At 44.4% G+C, this 19805-nt stretch overlaps 1 protein-coding gene across 11 annotated transcripts in view; it reads left to right on the top strand.

The window, feature by feature from the left end:
- BCAN (brevican) overlaps positions 1 to 19805 on the top strand; it is a 51661-nt gene extending 31856 nt beyond the window's left edge. For 8 of the 11 annotated variants that reach the window (XM_033174670.1, XM_033174667.1, XM_033174668.1 and 5 more), the window contains exons 7-14: positions 2622 to 2945; positions 5612 to 6763; positions 14388 to 14495; positions 15764 to 15922; positions 16588 to 16670; positions 17030 to 17174; positions 19021 to 19203; positions 19550 to 19805. In XM_033174670.1, coding sequence (XP_033030561.1) covers positions 2622 to 2945; positions 5612 to 6763; positions 14388 to 14495; positions 15764 to 15922; positions 16588 to 16670; positions 17030 to 17174; positions 19021 to 19203; positions 19550 to 19572 — 2177 coding nt within the window. In that variant the 3' untranslated portion in view covers positions 19573 to 19805. The remainder of the gene's footprint in view (positions 1 to 2621; positions 2946 to 5611; positions 6764 to 14387; positions 14496 to 15763; positions 15923 to 16587; positions 16671 to 17029; positions 17175 to 19020; positions 19204 to 19549) is intronic. The other 3 variants (XM_033174676.1, XM_033174675.1, XM_033174677.1) reach the window with 3 other exon arrangements.

Here is a 19805-nt window from a genome sequence, read left to right as displayed (position 1 = left end):
GCAATGTTGTCTAGCCTCCCCACAAACAAATCAGAACAAATGCTTGACATGGGAGTTTACATGCATTTCAACCAATCTGAAATTTGAACCAATTTCAGACTTGAACCCATTTCAAACAAATGCATTTTCAATAGATGCATTTTGGCAAATCAGAACAGTTGCTTGACATGATACCAATTTAAATGCCATCCACTAACCTTTGCACAAACAAATCAGAATGAATTCTCAATAAACAAACAGTGGGTGCCGTTCAGCCTACTTGCAACCTTTGTCTGGAAGAAACCTTAGAATGCAGCCTGGCTTGCCTATGTCTTTTGCCAATGGGACAAAGCACATGCAGCTCCATGTTCAAAATGTGCAAGCAGCTATGTTTAAAATGTGGTGTGTGATGCCCTTGTGGCTTGGTTTCAAAATGCAAAAAAAGGGAAGGCAGGTGGAAAGCCCTCAGACCATGGAGGAGCATACACCCTGGGGGTTGTCCACCTGCAAGCAGCAGTGTGCCCCCCACCCCAGTCATATTTGAGTGCAGGAAAGAGAGGGGAGAATGGGGAGATGATGTTGGAGGCACCATCACTGGCACAACCATTTGCACATATATGTCCCTGAATTTCATTGAAAAGGTCAACTCTGTTCCTGCTGCACACCCACGCCCATAAACAGACTGCAACAGCATAATGAGTAACTGATGCCATCATCCTAAATACACTTCTTACAGAATAAATCCCATGGACACCATGGAATTTATAGCTGAGTAAAACTACGGTAGAATAATTCCCTTTGGACACTGTCATTACTCACTTCCCTTCCTTAATCTGCCAATCTTCATCTTCCAAGTCAAATACATCCTCATTTCCATCACCAATCTCCCCATAACACAGTCAAAAGGATGAAAGGAGTTGCAGTTTGGCAGATTTGGAGATACAAACTCCCCACCTGTGTCATTTGACTTTCTTTCAACCCCCACCCCTACCATTTGCAGGGGTGGAGTGATCTGGGCAGGAGGATAATACAGATCACTATCTAAAGCCCCCCCCCCCATCACTACTGTAGTGGTTAAATTCCTCCAGAGTCTAAAATTGAATGTGCACAACAACCCTGTGCAGTAGGTTACATTGAGATGTAGTTACTGACCCCAGGTCACCAAGTGAGCTTTGTGGCTGAGTGATCTGCCCCATTCATGTCTAAAATGGGTTCAGTGTTAAGAACACCTGAATTCCTCAAGAAGAGCCCTGCTGTAGCCAACCAGTAGCCCTAGCTGATCCAAAGTTCAGTTTTCCACAGCGCACATGCTGAAATCCCTGCTTCTCTACAAGTGTTAAAGGTCCTCCATACACCTTTTCACTTGACCTAGCCCACCATTCAGATGCCTCTGGGAAGTCCATTAGAACAGTAGCCCTCTCTTGCTGTCAGGGTGGCTCAAGTGTCCTATTTTCAAATAGAGGACTGTCCATCCCAAGTCTGAGTTAAAAATAAGAAGCCACTAAAAAGAGATGGTTTGGGGAGCTCATCCAGAGTCAGCAGGTCTGAGCCAGCCCAAAAGCCACCTTGTGTCTTCCCCACTGTGCTGAAATGTGTTGCATTTCTGTTTAAATTACAGCAATTATTTCTAAATTTGACTCTATACAAATAAATCACCATGTGCACATTTTATGCAAATCCATGCCCTCTTATCTTTTGGTGCAACACATCCTTTTTTTGGGAGTATGCAGAACTGGCCCCCCTACCTTGACCCCCAGTAACTAGGAAGTAGTTACCAAAGCTATTGCCATTGCTAAACCTGCCCACTGTGAATTTCTCTCACTCACTTTTAAAGCCACCTAAGTGGGTGGCGCTGTGGTCTAAACCACAGAGCTTAGGGCTTGCCGATTGGAAGGTCGGCAGTTTGAATCCCCGTGATGGGGTGAACTCCTGAAGCGGCTTAGTCATGCTGCCCACATGACCCAGAAACTGTACACCGGCTCACTCGGCCAGTAAAGCAAGATGGGCGCTGCAACCCCAGAGTTGTCCATGACTGGACCTAACGGTCAAGGGTCCCTTTACCTTTACCTAAGTTCATTTTTGTTATTAGAAGGAGCATGCAGGGAAGTGGGGGCTGAACCTCTCAACTTTCCCTCTCTATGCCAGTCATTGGCGCATGGAGAGGGAAGGGTTCTGCTAACTTTCCGCTATGTACCCATGCTGTGGTATGACATAACCCAGCCCCCCCCCTTTTCAAACATGGGCAGATATGTCAATAAATAAACATGACTTTAGGACCAGCCCTCCCATTAGGCTGGGTGAGGCAACTGCCTCAGGTGGCAGTGGGCTCCCCCTGGCCATTCCCCTGTTTGTGCCACATGACCTGCCCTGGAGCCCCGCTCCCACAAACTAGCCTGCTGCCCTCATTCACATGTGAGGGAAAATGCTCATTACCAGTATTCTTCAACTACCAGTCTGGTTGTCTTTTGTACACAGAACCAGGGGGAAGTGCCATCTTGGTCCTTTGCCTCAGGCAGCAAACCTCTGCCCTGTCTTGCCTAGCCCTATGTGAGTGAGCTCAGCATTCCTGCCCAGGCTGCTTTGAAACGATGTTTCTGAAGTACCCCCAGAGGCAGTAACACCCCCTTTCTTTCTGCCCACAGAAGAGACAAGCCCTTTTTCTGAGTCTCCAGTCCCCGAGGCAGAGGGCAGCAAGGAGATTGTGACTGTGACAGAAAAGATGGAAGAGCTGCGGCTGCCCAAAGCGGAGCGCGAGGTGGCGAAGGAATCCAGAGGGGCCATTTATTCCGTGCCACTTTTGCAGGACAACCTTGAGGCTCAGCAGCAAAAGCCCAGCAGTGCCCCTGAAGAGACAGCCCCACAAGGGCCTGAGGCAGGCCCAGGTAGCTGTGCTTTCAGTCCAGAACAGAGAGATGAGGAAGGGGGAAAAGAAAGAGATGGAGGTTGCCCAGGGAGACACAGGCATGGTAGGTGAAGAGAGGAAAGGTCTGAGGATCATAAAGGGTTGAGCAGCTATGATTCCTGCATTGCAGAGGGTTCGACTACATAACCCTTTGGGTAAGAAGGAAACTTCTCTGGGAAAAGGTTCAGAAAAGGGGCAACTAAAATGGAGTGACTCCCCTATGAGGAGAGGTTGCAGTGTTTGGGATTTGTTAGTTAGAGAAAAGGTGAGTTATAGGTGATATTCTAATGGAAGTTTATAAAATTGTGCAAATGGAGTTTGCTCCCATAGGACGCAGTGATGGCCACCAACTTGGATGACCATCAGACTAGACAAATTCATTTGGGATAGTGGCTACTAGCCATGTTCGCTATGCTCTGCCTCCACAGTTTAGAGGCAGTAATGCTTCTGGATAACAGTTACTGGAAGCCACAAGAGGGGAGAGGGAGTGCTCTTGTGCTCTGATCCCACTTGTGGGTTTCCCACAAGCATCTGATTGGCCACTGTGAGAACAGGATGCTGGACTAAATGGGCCATTGGCCTGATCCAGGAGGCTCTTCTTACATTCTAAATTAAAAGGTCAGTCCTTTTAATCCCATACTCGGAATGGGCTGTATGATTGTGGGCTATGCCCATTGGGTTTCATGCATGTAGACCCTGTACAAACCCAATGCTCACATCTGGACAACGGGGGCTACCACTGAGAAGACTGTGATATTGATTCAGAGAGCTGAGAATTGTCTGTGGTGAGAAACAAAGCAAATGAAATTAAAGTTCTATAAATAAATGGGACAGATTTTGCTCATAAGACCCCTGAATTCTTCAGACAGCATAAATTATGCAAAAATAAACAAAAAACGATTCCAATCTGTTTAATCTGCATAAACCATCCTGCATCATCTGGACAGAAACCAAAACTTGGGTGCTAACACAAGTTAGGGAGGGAGGGAGAGAGAGAGAGAGAGAGAGAGAGAGAGAGAGAGAGAGAGAGAGAGAGAGAGAGATTTGCACCCCCTATAACTCAGCCCTTTAAGAGCTGCTGCTCAGTGCTAGAGCACCTGCTTTGTATGCACAAGGTCCCAGGTTCAATCCTTGGCATTTCCAGGTCGGGCTGGAAATGCTTGAAACCCTGATGGTCTGCTGCCAATCAGTGCAGAGGCCTTCAAGGGAGTTGCTCTTAGTGGTGCCCCATGGCTTGGATGCACAGCTCAGATGAACATTCAGTATTGTGAGCCCAGTTTTGTGGAACTCCCTTCTTGTTGCAGTCAGACAGGCCCTGTTGAACTTCTGGCCCTGACTGAAGACTTTATTATTCTATCAAGCTTTTCAGCTGAACTCTGACTTTATAGTTTGAACTTATTTTTAGTCTTACTCTATTGAGATGACTGTAATTAAGCAGCATACAAATTATTTAAAGAATAAATAAATAAATAAATAAATAAATAAATGCGTATCAGATACAGAGACCCCTCTTTTGCACCTTCCTATCAAAGTTCCTTTTAAATGGAGATTCCAGGAAAATGAATTTTATGATTCATTCCATAGTCAGTGAGTAAATGTGTATTGTACACCAGTACCTGACACCCAGTATTTGGAACCTTTTTTGCCAGTATTTGGCATGAATTGGCAGTTAACTACCTGACAGCGTTGGGTAGATAATGTGGTGCAGTATTTTGTTTTTGGCAGTTTCTGGCAAATCCAAGACATTTATGTTGTGCTCATCCATTCAATTCAGAATTGATTTTTTGCAATTGGTAATGGTGCCTCTCCTGCCTGCCCCCCAATCTTATTTGAGTGCTCCATTAAAAAAAAAAAAGCCCACACAAACAGAGGAGGTAAACTCTCTCACACACCCAAATGTGGACACAGCATTGACCATGAAATAGGAGACACTTGCTGAATCTCACTGTTGATTAGGCCAGCGTTGACTAACTGGGGGTGATCATCCAGATATTGTTGACTACAACCCCCATAATTTGTAGCCTGCTGGCCCTGCTCGCTGCTGGAAGTCAGAATCTAACCACAACTGGAGAGTCAAGGGTTGCCTAACCCTAGAATAGATCTGCAAGTGCCTCCTGGGTTTAGTTGTCTTTCTTTTCTTTATTTATTTATTGAATTTTAATAACACAGAAAGAGAAATTATCTTAAACATGTTAAGCTGTCAGCAATTTCCAATAAGAAAATAGAGGATATAGCTAAGCATGTGAATTACTGAATCAATAATTAAACATACCAAGAGGGAAAGGATGTGTGTTCCACGATTATCATTGGTTCCATGGTCTAAATCAAAACAATTAAAATGTGTCATTTCAAAAAAGATTAAGAGAGACCTTTAATTGTACTAAATCCCAACATTTGCATATACGTTTGGACCTGACACTGTGCTTGTATATGAAATAAAATTAGACCAAATGGCAAAGAAGGAATCTCGAGTACTTGGGCCTTTGAACTCTTAGCTTTTTCAAGAAGAGCAATTTGCCAAGTCTTGGAATATCAATAGTCCAGATAATTAATATCAAAAGTCTTCCAAAACTTGGCAGTTGTGTTCCTGGCCACTGTCAAAAGATGCAAGGTCAGTTTCTTGTTCAGATCTCTATTCAAATCTACAAACTAATTGTCTTTCTAAGTACAGTGTCTAAGGACAATTCTCACCTTTGGGACGATCTCATTTCCTTCCTTTCAATTTTGCAGAGGAAGACACAGAAGAAGCCCAGAGCACTGAGGAAGATGAAATGTTGGATCTAGGCCATCTGGGAGAAGAGGAATCTGATGAAGAACAAAACCTGCCCGGGCCTTCAGAAGCGGCTCCAGAGGAGTTTGAGTCCACAGCAGAAGATGAGGTGGAAAGCACCACTCAGGCATGGTCTCAAACCTCCCCAGACCTCAGCACATCAGAAGAAGAGGATGGACCCCATGGCTTTCATGACCCTGCAGGTTCTGCCCTAGCACCCTCTCAAGAGCATGGAGGAGAAGGCACCACTGAAACTGACTCTTCTGACAGCCTCTCCACTGGCGGAGGAAGCCAAGCGGCAAGTAGCTCTGAAGAGCTGCATAAAGACCCATCGTCATCGCCCTCCACCTCAGAGATTGCAGCTGAAAGGAAGGTTGTCCCTCTAGAGCAGGTGGCTCAAAATATCAGCTACGGTGATCCTGAAAACGCTGGCATTGTTCCTCATCAGCCTGAGCACTCGGGGCTGCCTGAAAGCTCCTCTGCAGCTACTGAGCAGACCCACATGCATGTAGTCCTGCAAAGCGGGCTTGTTCCTGGATTCACAAGCACCCACGCCCCTGGTCATTCTGGTGACTCAGTCGATGCAGAGTTTTCAGGGGCTGTGCCTACAGGAACAGCTGCAACTGTGGAGAGGACGGCAGTGTGGAAGAGTGTGGTCCCAGAATCCTCAAGCACCACAGCTGCCAGCCTGTCTGAAGAGAGCGAGGAGCATTCTGGGTCTGCGTGGATTTCACCTGCCGTTGCCGCGGGGTTTGCAACTTCCAGTCCCAAAGAGGCCGTGGTTGACTCAGAACATGCAGTTAGCACCCAACTTCCTGGGGAGGAGCATAAGACTGAGGAGGCCACTGAGAGCACCACGCCAGACCTGTCAGCAGAAGAATCAGATGAAGAAAGGGAAACCACCATGGCTGCCCCAGTGCCAACTGGAGGTGGTGAAGAGCATGATGGGCAGAAAGAGGATGCCCCCTCACTTGCCGAAGTCATCTCTGGAGACATATCAGGCTCACCATTCATGAGCCCTCTGTTCACAGAGCCCTCCTTGACCACTGCCCACCCTCTGCCTGTCCTGCCCACAGAAAGTGCCAGCCTTGGATCAGGTGGGAACATTTCAGGTAACCCTTTTTCCTGCACTGCCTTGGTGCTCTTGGCCGCTATTTTGGCTGACCTTTCCCACTAAAACCCTAATGATGTTCCTCCCAAAGCCACGCTTTTCTCTTTGTATATGTCTCTCCCACCCCCACCCCCCAATTCTCCTTTCCCCCCCCCCCCACATCACCTGGATTCGGAAAGGTATAAAGACCCAGAGAAGCACATGTTTTGTCAAACAAACAAACAAAATAGTCTTAGAGAGTGCATGCTCTTTAAATCTCTCCTACTTCTATGAAGTGTTTTAATGACTATTTCCATGAAAAACAAGCCGGGAATGAGGACAGCACTGGTCATAACAAGGAGACTAATAAAAAAGAAAGAAAAAATTAAAAACTTTCTAGAAGAAGGCCATCTGGCTGGATGTATGTACCCTATTGTGTGTGTCTTGTGTTTTTTCCCCTCACATTGCTCCTCTGCTTATTTGTTTCCCTCCACACTAATGAATTAATATCCCTAATGTTACTTAAACCCTTGCTCAACACTGACCTTAGAGCCATATTCTTATGAGTGATGATAACAAATATTAGAAGTGTGTGTGTGTGTGTGTGTGTGTGTGTGTGTGAGAGAGAGAGAGAGAGAGAGAGAGAGAGAGAGAGAGAGAATATGGTGAATATGGTAAAAAAGGAAGCTGTCCCATATTGATTCAGGTCATTGGTCAATCTACTTCAGTATTGTCTGCATACACACTATACCTTCAAAGCACATCCTTTCTCTCAAAGAATTCTGGGCACTGTGGTCCATGGAAGCAAGCTAGAGATGAGAGGCATCCATCTCACCCTGCCAGGAGTGGCAACTGGCCCAAGCCATTTTGCTGCTTGAAGCAAAGGACAAGATAGTCCATTCCCCATCCTGTGCACAAAATCTGACTAAACTAGTACAGTAGTTGAATCTTACTTCAGCACTGGTAATGGAGCAGAGTTCACCACCACATCCTTAAGGCAGCAAACTAGCTTAGGGCCTGCAGGGCAGACCACATGGCACACATTTTTAGCCATTGTCCACCCCTCAGAATTTGCTACCCTGAGGCACTTGCCTCACTCTCCCTCATCGAAGGACTGGTCTTGCACCCTGCCTACTTGGTGCATGTGACATGCCTGTGGCCTTTTATCCTCACAACAGCCTTAGGAGGTTGATTAAGTTAAAGTAATGGCAACTTGCCCAAGGCCACCCTAGCATTCTTTGTGACTAAGCAAAAATTTGGAAGCATGTTGGCTTAAGTCCAATACTGGCGCTGTGTTGTTTTTGTGTGTGTGTGTGTGTGTGTGTCTATGGCTGGCATAGGAGGATTTTTTAAAGATAGTGCTGGGCATCATCTGGGCTTTCTAAGGGAAGGGACAGCAAACTATGAGCCCTCACAGAAGGATATTGTGGGGAAATTCAGTGTCTGAATAATGGGAATGGTGGAACAAAGAGTTTTGCTTTCTCTTGTATGATAATAGCCAACAAATCTCCAAGGTTACTTTCAGATGATCCGTTTACTGCACATTCTGATTTGTTGGCGGGGAGGTTATATGATGCCATGCCAACCATTGCATTTCTTTGTCAACTTTCCTTACTGCAAAAAGTCCAGTATAAATATTTAGATATTAGAGTATCAAATGCACTTTAATTGTGCCACCTGAATTTGCTGGTATGTGACTGAATCCCACTTACAAAATAACAATGGTCTGGAAGAGCCCAAGTTTGTGTTTCTCTAGCCTCCAGCTTAGGAGATGAAGAGAAAATATGTGGTTCTGTGTTCTGCTTTATAGAGAGCTGTCCTCTTAAGCGGTTGATAGGTAGGTGGTCCTGCCCACCTGTGAGAGTTGCCCTGCAGGGGGTGGGGGAAGAGCAGAATAGTGACCAAGCAGGATTGAACTGCCCTTGCATCTACTGATGAGCTGGGAGTTCAGTTCTGCTTTCTGCAGGGTTTGGGTGTGTCATATGACATCAGGTGTGGGGCAGGTAGGAAATAAATTTGCAGGCCAAATGGGGATGTCTAGCAGGACAAATTTGGCCCATGGGATGGAAATTCTCCACTGCTGCACTAATGGAAACCCGCAGACTTTCACTTCAGAAGGGGCTCCCACATACATGCCCTCTACCCCCCGGCAAGCCTAGAAAAATATAACCACTTCCCCCCATATTAAGAAGGCATCAGTGTCTTTGTAACAGTGGCAGCCATTACATCAGTCCTCCTAATCCTATTTCTGTACAAGCAAGCAACCAGGGCCAGCTCTACCGTTAGAGTAAGGAAACCACCTCAGGCAGCCCAGTTTTGGATGGTGTGAAAAGACAGAAAATTGTTAGGCTATTTTAGCTTATCAGTATTGCATTTTTATTGCTGGGGACAGGAAGAGGCACTTACAAGATTGTCTGCCTCAGGTGCCAAAATAACTTGGGTGCTATACACCTTGACTTGTGGCAGGGTAAGATTTGCTGCTTTGCCTCAGGTGGTAAAATGTCTTCTGCCAGCCCTGTAATGCATAAGCAAGAGGAAACTTAATTTAAAAAACACATTCCAAAAAAGAAAGAAAATGGTATTTTGCAACATTTCCCAGAATTACAATCAGTCCATATCTTAGCTCAGTCTTCCCAACAGGGTGCCCTCCAGATGTTTTGAATGACAACTCCCAACAACCTTAGAATCATATAGATGTGCTGGTTGAGTCTGATGGGAGTTGTCATCCAAAATATATGGAGGGCACCAGGTTGGAAAGCCTGTCTTAGTTGCATGTGGCCACATTCGCAACGTACATTTAAACCGCTATGGTACCACTTCAAACAGTCATGGCAAAAGAATTCAGAGAGCTGTGGTATGTTATAGGTGCTGAGTGTTGTTAGGAGGCTCCTATTCCCCTCACAGAGCTACAGTCCTCAGTTCTCTGGGAAGAGGGATTGATTGTTAAACAACTCTGTAAACTGGAGTTCTGTGGGTCTAATTGGGGTCTCCTAACAACACTCAGCACCCTGTCTGAAGTGGTATCATATTGCTTTAAATGCATGATATTAATGTGGCCTGCGTCTCCTCAATCTTTGGCCTGCATCAGGAGCTTGTATGCTCAGCTCTCTGAGCATGATGAAAACTCAGAAAGTCCTCCTTGAAACAGCTGGTGCAGACAGTTTAATCATCATCAGGATTGCCATCAGGAGGCCCTAGCACCTGATCTTCTGCATGGGGCCCCAGTCTTCTTCCCACCTTATCTATTTTTCTAATTTGCTTATTTTTTGTATTAAACTTAATAAAAAATACCTGTTTCTAAAAATGTAACGTATTTATATAAGTTGCAGGAATAAATTGAATGCATACACAGTCACACACGTTTATTCCTGTCTTAGCTTCTTGCTACACACACACATGCTAAAAAGTAAAATTGTCAGTTTTTATGAATCAAATCTTTATTGCAAGGGTTAATGAGAAATATTAAAGCAGAAGAATAAGAGGCAGACAGAACACATTATCCAGATGTGTGTAGTGGGATAAAATAAATAAAAGAGTAGCATAAAGTAAAATAAAATGGACACCAACATTTTAAAAGTTGTACCAAGTCACAAACTCCGAAGAGGAAAAACACGTTTGGGGTCATTTCTTGGTGAGTTTTGCTTGTGGCAACACACAGAGTGGCAGGTGCCTTAAGAATCTACACTGCCCAGCATTTTTTGGGAGAAGCCATGACTGTTTAATGATGCTTTAAATGTTATCATATGGCTGCAGCAAGGAGGATGCAAAGGGTGATGGGCCACAAAGGGGCAAACCATCTGGTTTGGAGTTGCTGTGCAATACGTTGTGAAACACCCTGAGATCTACAGATGAAAGGCAGTATACAAATTGAATCAATTAATTAATTAATAAGTTCTACGCTACCAATATTAACTGTATCAGTGTAAGAAGAGTCTGGCTGTGGGACCATCCAGCCTAGCATTCTACTTTCCGCAGTGAGTGACCAAGCAGATACCTCCAGGAAATCCACAGCCACACTCTGCCCCTGTTGTTTGCCCCTAGCAAAGTGGCATTCTGAGGTAGACCATCTCTGGACATGCAGGTTCCTGTTGAAGACATTGAAGAATCTTTCCTCCTAGAACCAAGGGACTTCAATGTATCTGAATGTTGACAGGATAAGTGTCATGATAGAAGCGTATGAACTTATACACGGCATGGAGAAAGTGGATGGAGACATACTTGTCTCCCTCTCCCATAACACTAGAATTTAAGGATATCCATTGAAGCTGAATATTGGAAGATACAGGACAAACAAAAGAAAGGACTTATTCACAGAGCTGTGATGCTCATGTAGTTCAACTAGATGGGTCAATGGCCTGATCCAGCAAACTCTCCTTATGGTCATCTGACCCGCCTTCTCCGTGCTGAAATAGGCTTTACCTACTTTATTAATATAAATGTGATTTAAGTAAAGGATAATGCAGACTGTCAACTATAGAGCCTTACATGTGTTGGTTGAGAGAACACCAGTAGAGAATTAAAACCACAAAATATGCAGCCAATTAAAACATGGAAATATAGGCTGCCAGACCTTTAAAATATGCCATTCTAAGTTCCATCCAAAGTTTCCCACTTCCCCCAGCACAGAAAAAGACCACATGTCTGGTAAGGTAAAAATGGTTTACTTACAAACTCTTCAAAAATCAGATTCATGTGCTTTTCCATACAGCAGTCAGAAAACACAGGCAGTAAAACTTATGTTAGTTCCAAAGTGGTGGAAGTTCCTAAATTATTTGTATAGGAACACAAGAGTGGCTGTGTGTGCGTGCTTAAGTCATGTGGTCTGAGCTTGGAGCAATGAGCTCAGGCCACTTTATACACTGAAGTGCACATGTTAGACTGAGGGAAACAATATACCTGGCTTCCTTCCTCCCATGGTGAGGGGCGTGACCTAGCTACATGAGGCAGGACTCTCTGGCATAATACTCTCTGGCATTAACCCCTTTGTGCATTAATTACACAAGCATTTTGGTTATATGTGGCTGGTTATCCTACAGTATTTTAGCACCAAAGCCTTGAACTTGGCCTTATAGGAGATTAGCAACCAGAATGGCTTAAAATGACACTTCTATTGCAGCAAATAGAAAGCCTTTTTCAAGCCTAATCCAGTGGGGGATGGAGGATTTGGGGGGTCACAACTGAATATGCAAAGGTTAAGCCTCCCCTCCCTACCTGTGACCTCCCCCTCCATTGTTCATCACTTGTTGCAATTAAGCTTGAAAAAAAACTTTTATTGGTGGTGTTTAAAAGCCAAATTGTTGCCGGGGTGTGTGTGCCCCCCCCTGGAGATTACAGCAGTGTAGGGGGAAAGGCTAACTCTTGCCTCCCCAGCAGGCCTCTCCAAAAAACCATCCCACCATTAGATGCGGGGGCAGGGGGAAACGAAAACACTATTTTCAAGCCTTATTGCTGGGGTAACATACTTTTCAACATTTCTCTGATGAAAATTGTTGTTGTTGTTCAGTCGTTCAGTCGTGTCCGACTCTTCGTGACCCCATGGACCAGAGTACGCCAGGCACGCCTATCCTTCACTGCCTCTCGCAGTTTGGCCAAACTCATGTTAGTAGCTTCAAGAACACTGTCCAACCATCTCATCCTCTGTCGTCCCCTTCTCCTTGTGCCCTCCATCTTTCCCAACATCAGGGTCTTTTCTAGGGATTCTTCTCTTCTCATGAGGTGGCCAAAGTACTGGAGCCTCAACTTCAGGATCTGTCCTTCTAGTGAGTACTCAGGGCTGATTTCTTTGAGAATGGATAGGTTTGATCTTCTTGCAGTCCACGGGACTCTCAAGAGTCTCCTCCAGCACCATAATTCAAAAGCATCAATTCTACGGCGATCAGCCTTCTTTATGGTCCAGCTCTCACTTCCATACATTACTACTGGGAAAACCATAGCTTTAACTATACGGACTTTTGTCGGCAAGGTGATGTCTTTGCTTTTTAAGATGCTGTCTAGGTTTGTCATTGCTTTTCTCCCAAGAAGCAGGCGTCTTCTGATTTCGTGACTGCTGTCACCATCTGCAGTGATCATGGAACCCAAGAAAGTGAAATCTCTCACTGCCTCCATTTCTTCCCCTTCTATTTGCCAGGAGGTGATGGGACCAGTGGCCATGATCTTAGTTTTTTTGATGTTGAGCTTCAGACCATATTTTGCGCTCTCTTCTTTCACCCTCATTAAAAGGTTCTTCAATTCTTCCTCACTTTCTGCCATCAAGGTAGTATCATCAGCATATCTGAGGTTGTTGATATTTTTTCCGGCAATCTTAATTCCGGTTGGGGATTCATCCAGTCCAGCCTTTCGCATGATGAATTCTGCATATAAGTTAAATAAGCAGGGAGACAATATACAGCCTTGTCGTACTCCTTTCCCAATTTTGAACCAATCAGTTGTTCCATATCCAGTTCTAACTGTAGCTTCTTGTCCCACATAGAGATTTCTCAGGAGGCAAATGAGGTGATCCGGCACTCCCATTTCTTTAAGAACTTGCCATAGTTTGCTGTGGTCGACACAGTCAAATGCTTTTGCATAATCAATGAAGCAGAAGTAGATGTTTTTCTGGAACTCTCTGGCTTTCTCCATAATCCAGCGCATGTTTGCAATTTGGTCTCTGGTTCCTCTGCCCCTTCGAAATCCAGCTTGCACTTCTGGGAGTTCTCGGTCCACATACTGCTTAAGCCTGCCTTGTAGAATTTTAAGCATAACCTTGCTAGCGTGTGAAATGAGTGCAATTGTGCGGTAGTTGGAGCATTCTTTGGCACTGCCCTTCTTTGGGATTGGGATGTAGACTGATCTTCTCCAATCCTCTGGCCACTGCTGAGTTTTCCAAACTTGCTGGCATATTGAGTGCAGCACCTTAACAGCATCCTCTTTTAAAATTTTAAATAGTTCAGCTGGAATATCATCACTTCCACTGGCCTTGTTGTTAGCAAGGCTTTCTAAGGCCCATTTGACTTCACTCTCCAGGATGTCTGGCTCAAGGTCAGCAACCACATTTCCTGGGGTGTATGAGACCTCCATATCTTTCTGGTATAATTCCTCTGTGTATTCTTGCCACCTCTTCTTGATGTCTTCTGCTTCTGTTAGGTCCTTTCCACTTTTGTCCTTAATTGTGGTAATCTTTGTACGAAATGTTCCTTTCATATCTCCAATTTTCTTGAATAAATCTCTGGTTTTTCCCATTCTGTTATTTTCCTCTATTTCTTTGCATTGCTCGTTTAGAAAGGCCCTCTTGTCTCTCCTTGCTATTCTTTGGAAATCTGCATTCAATTTCCTGTATCTTTCACGATCTCCTTCGCATTTTGCTTGTCTGATGAAAATAGGGGCATCCTATTCCCTACCTTCCAACATTTCTCGCATGAAAATAGAGGTGTCCCCTCCAACATTTCTCCCATGAAAATAGGGACATCCTAGGGGGATGTGGGGAAGCTTGACGGGCTTGATGTATGGTGTGGGTCTGTTGTGAGTGTGTGGTTGTGATTCCCCAGTTTGCAACTCCCCAGTTTGCAAAGGCCCCTCCTCTAAGTGGGCATGGCTCTGCCCAGCAAATGAAGTTCCTGCCTTTATTGACTGGAGCATCCTCATCTTCACCCCTGGCCATTTGCTTCCAGGTGACTGCATCCCAAACCCCTGTAGGAATGGAGGGACCTGCACTGAAGAAGGGGACCACACAGGATGCCTTTGCCTGCCAGGCTACGGAGGAGATGCTTGTGAGATCCGTGAGTAGAACAACTGAGTCTGCTGCAAGGTATACGTTTAAACCCACACAGTGCCCAACCACTTGTCTGTGGACACTCCCAAAAGGTTTAAGATCTTTGACTGGAGTTATGTGTCCGCCATGAATATGTATTCCTACCCGTAACCTTATGCTCACAAGAAGTTCACACACTGGAGGAATAAAGGAAGACTGGTTCATTACATGAAATAAAAGTGACCAGAGTATACAGGTGCTGTTTCAAACAGCAAGGTTACAAAATAAGCAGACAGTAAATCATACAGCATGTTTCATACAGCAGGTAAATCACACTTCTCTATCTTAAAGATTTAAATAGTCCTAACCCAAAAGCCTAGAGCAGTGGTTCCAAAGCCTTTCTGGCCCACCCACCCCCACCCCCGTTCCATAAACGCATCCCCGGTACCCTCAATCCCCCCTATTATTCAGAATAGCAGTCTGCATGTTCCCCTAAAGAAGATAGTACTGTAACTCAATAGAATTCAGAACAGTAACCATTAATTGCACATTGATTCAAAATCCATTTAAAGCTATTTAGTTTAATTAATTCAACAAAACGGATGGACTTGATCCAGTGATACCAGCTTCTCAAAGTGATTTATACCTCCAGCATCCCCCTTCCACCCCTTTGCCCCTTAGCATGACCCCTACACACAGTACCACCACCCTCCAGGGGATGGCACGGCTCGCTGGCCTAGAATGCTGGCTATTTGCCACAGCACCCACACTAAAAGCAAAGTGAGAAAGGGAAGGGGAAGAGTATACCTGTCCTCAAGTAAACAGTACCTAAGCCAGGAATCAAGAGGTCTGTGCCTTTTGTTTGACAGTCATGCTCTTCCTGTCAATAGCCTGTACCGGCAAGGCTACAGCATCTCTCTCACCCATTCCAGGGAAGCTGATATTTGAGATCATTGAGGAACAAGAGAGGGGGACGGCCTGGAACTTTGAGCTGCCCAACGTTAAAAGATGTGGACTTTAGGTTTTATTTGGGGCCAATGTTACGTTATGAAGGAGGGAGGGTTTTTTCTTATAAGTGGGTGCCATAACACCTTTATTCCTTTGTTCCATTGCTTATTTCCTGCAAATTCCTGTATATTTATATTTAATGTGAAAATGCGTGCAGATCTCATGGAACATTTCACACTTAGTATAGCTAAGCTGCCTTTAATCAGGCGACCTTTTTATTGCAAAGTGGGCTAGTCGATATTGCCTGTCTAACAAGCGTTTTTGACTCTCTCCTTTCTTTCTGCCAAGACCTGGAAAAATGCCGGCCTGGCTGGGACAGCTTCCAAGGGTTCTGCTACAAGCACTTCTCCACCCGGAGAAGCTGGGAGGATGCTGAGACCCAGTGCAGGAAGCTCGGAGGGCACCTGGCTAATATCATGACACCGGAAGAGCAGAACTTCATCAACAGTATGCCCGCCAGGGGTTTCAGTAACATGGGTTTAGTTAATGTTAGGAATGCGGCAGTAATCCAGCAGTACAAAAATGTGTATATTAGGGGAAAGCATGCATTAAAATTCATCGACTAGTGAAAATAACCCTAAAAAAAAAAACATTTTAATAGGCAAAACTGTACAGCGAAGTATAAATTAGGGGAAATGTGCACTAAAATGCACAACAATTTTTCACAAAGACTTAAACAAAATTAAACAATATAATGAAAATGAAAAAAGATTACAATGGTGTAGTACAGTGCACTGTATGAATGAATTCTTTAAAAATGCAGATTGGTGGGGAAACTGAATGTTAAGAAACAAAATTTTATTAAACAAAAAACCAAACAAACCTAAGAAACGGAGAGAAACCAGAATTGACATTTTTGCCCTCCCCATGCCATCTCTAACAACTTCCTTCAAAGAGAGAGTTTCTATAATTTCGAATCCAAGCTCAAGTATCTCCTCCCCATGAAGCCTCAAGGACAGTGCAGCCCACCCTGGAATGTTATTCTAGGCTGCCACCTAGAGTCATTTGATGGCATAGCAGGGCTGTCATTAACAACTTCAAGTAGTTTCCTAATTGCTGTGTCTCTGTGCCTCATTCTTCTTCATCCATGCTCAAACCTTGTTGGCTTCTAGATCGGTTCAAGGAGTATCAGTGGATTGGCCTGAATGACCGGACAATTGAAGGCGACTTCCAGTGGTCAGAGGGGAGTCCTCTGGTAAGTGATGCTTGCATATATATATATATATATATATATATATATATATATATATATGCATGCTTTAAAATAAAGAAATAAAAACAAAGGCTTCTGTTACATGCAGATCGGTGCCTAATTATTCTGAGAAAGGTGGATTGTGGAACAGCATAGGAAATTGTCTTAGACCAGACTATCAAGCTCAGTATTGCCTACACTGACTGGCAGTGCCTTCCCAGGATCCCAATCCTACCTGGAGATACTATCAGGGATTAAACTTGGCACCTTTTTGGAAGATGCCACTGGTCTGGAACAGGGACACTGTTCACGCTTGCTGTCATTTAGTGACTCACTCTCTCTTTTCTTTCTCTCTTGGGTAGCTTTATGAAAACTGGCATCCTGGGCAGCCCGACAGCTATTTCCTGTCTGGAGAGAACTGTGTCGTGATTGTTTGGCATGACGAAGGGAAGTGGAGTGACGTGCCTTGTAACTACCACCTGTCCTATACCTGCAAAATGGGGCTGGGTAAGCCTTGAGCTCTGGGCCTTCCCAACTGTGGCCTTTGACTCAGAATTGTCGCTTTAGTCCAAGACCAAAGGCCCACCGAGACTTGTGACGTTTGTCATTCATGTTTTTGAACTTCAAAAGGGGGAAACAGTATATACATTGTTGCAGATAATGGTCCCCAATCCCCAACAGGTAGCAGTTTTCAAAATGTTATCATCTGACCCCTGGGCAGGGAGCAGAAATAAGTGCCAGCTGTGTTGCACAAGCAATGATCTGCATTATACAGCTTGCAGAGACGGCTGCCATTTTTGATCAGGTATCATGATTGCAATTAAGTTTGCAAAAAACAACAACAACCAACAACAACACACACACACACACACACACACACACACACACACACATGCAGTGCTCAGAGCTGTGTTAAAAAAAGGCACTTCTGCTTTTGTGGGTAGGTATCCTAAATATGTGGTGCTAGTTTGTGTGAAGGTGGAAATATCTCAGAAATAGGCAATATTAGTTCTTTTAAAACCAGGTTGAAATATTCCTCTTTCTGACATATATTCTAAATATATGTGCATAAGTAACTCACTTTTGGATGTGATAACATTTGACGATAACTTTGACAAAAGCATTTTGGACATGCTGATGGAGGTTAAGGCCATCAATGTCTATTAGTCATAATGCTTAAATTGAACCTCCCTGTTCAGAGGCTGCATACCTGGGTGCAAACAGGTAGGGGATGACTACCACCACTGTGGAAACCTAAGCATCTTTTGAAAGTGATAAAAGAAAAGAACCAACACCTTGCCTCATGAGCAGGTCAGCCCTGCCAGACAGTAATGAAAATGGGTGTGTTGCTGTGACATTAATTGCAAGCTGAATCCAAACTTTAAACAAATCCAGGCTCAGTTTTTTATTAGCCTGGAAGTTCTGAACTGGGGAAGCTTGTCTTCAAAACTCCCTCATTTTGAGTGATTCTAATGTTTGCCAACCTACTGGGATAGCACATGCTATTGTGTCCCAGGCACCAGAAAAATTGGTGGCAGTGGCATGAAAGGCAAGCTGAATCTGAGTTTCTTTTTTATTTTATGTATAGAATTTCCAAATTTACAATTAATCTGACATTTTCCAATTTACATTCACACAGTATTTGACTTCCCCTCCACCCTTCCATGGTTCCCTCTGATTATCTATTGCTGCTGCATATTATAATTAATCTATACATTCCTTCCTCCACCTTATTCTCAGTATAGCTTTTACTGATTTACTTACTCCAAACCTCCTAGTGTTTTAACATGTTTACAATAGTTTTTTTAAGTAGTCTACAAACATTTCCCAATCCTCCTTGAAGGCTGCCTCATCTTGCCATCTAATCTGAATCTGACTTTCTAACCAGGCTCAGCTTGCAATTAGCCTGAAAGGTCCTAATTGGAGAAGTTCATACCCCAAACTCTAATTTTGAGCATTTGTTCTAACCTTTGCTATTTTGCTGGGGCAGCACATGATTGAGAATGTACTAGTACAGGGGTAGGCAACCTAAGGCCCATGGGCCAGATGAGGCCCAATCGCCTTCTAAATCCGGCCCGCAGATGGTCTGGGAATCAGCGTGTTTCTACATGAGTAGAATGTGTGCTTTTCTTTAAAATGCATCTCTGGGTTATTTGTGGGACCTGCCTGGTGTTTTTACATGTGTAGAATATGTGTTTTTCTTTAAAATGCATCTGTGGGTTATTTGTGGGGCAAAGGAATTCGTTCATTCCCCCCCCCCCAATGGTCTGAGGGACGGTGGACCAGCCCATGTCTGAAAAAGGTTGCTGACCCTTGTACTAGTAGATGTTGACCCTGTTCACCTTCTCTCCAGTGTTTTGCGGCCAACCCCCAGAGGTTGCAGATGCCCAAATATTTGGCAAACCAAAGCAGCGTTATGAAATCAATTCTGTCATCCGGTACTGGTGCCAAGAAGGGTTCACCCAGCGCCACTCCCCTGTCATCAGGTGCCAGGAGAATGGCCAATGGGAACAGCCGTCATTCACCTGCATCCCAAGTGAGTCTTTACATGGAGATGGCTAGATCTCTATCTGCTTTGGTCTGTTTTGTGTTGCGGGAGGGGTTTAGGACGGTGGAAGGGATTGAGCTAGGAACTCTGTTGCAGGGGTCCCTGGCAGCTGAGCCAGTTACCTTATTCTCTGTGAAACTGGGGCAGCTTTATAGGGAGAGGGAACAGCCAGCCCGGCATCTGCTGCTCTATAGCGCCTCCACTGCAGGTGGCCAGCAGAGATACTGTAGTCTTCAGCCTAGCAGAATCCAACAGTCTGAGAGAACCAATCAGCCCCTTTGCAACCATTCATAAGCACTGTGTGATTTGTGCTTCTACACCCCACTTTTTTCAGGGATTGATCAACCCCAGGAATGAAGATTTACCTGTGACTGTCCATCATCCCAGATTCACGATCAAGTCAGGACTGGTTTTGCATAAATCAGCATGAAAAACCAACAAGGAACAATAATGGTGCCTTCTGTTTCCCTATTCTTTTTTATTATTGTTATTATATGAGTGTATATATAAAGAAATTCTAATAACTAAATATTTCCTTTTAAAGACACCCTCTTTCTCAGCGACAATATAAAATGTAACTTTTTACTTTG

This window comes from Lacerta agilis, chromosome 17, assembly GCF_009819535.1.
Source record: "Lacerta agilis isolate rLacAgi1 chromosome 17, rLacAgi1.pri, whole genome shotgun sequence".
Lineage (NCBI taxonomy): Eukaryota > Metazoa > Chordata > Lepidosauria > Squamata > Lacertidae > Lacerta > Lacerta agilis.
This window is presented reverse-complemented; position numbering and strand designations above follow the sequence as displayed.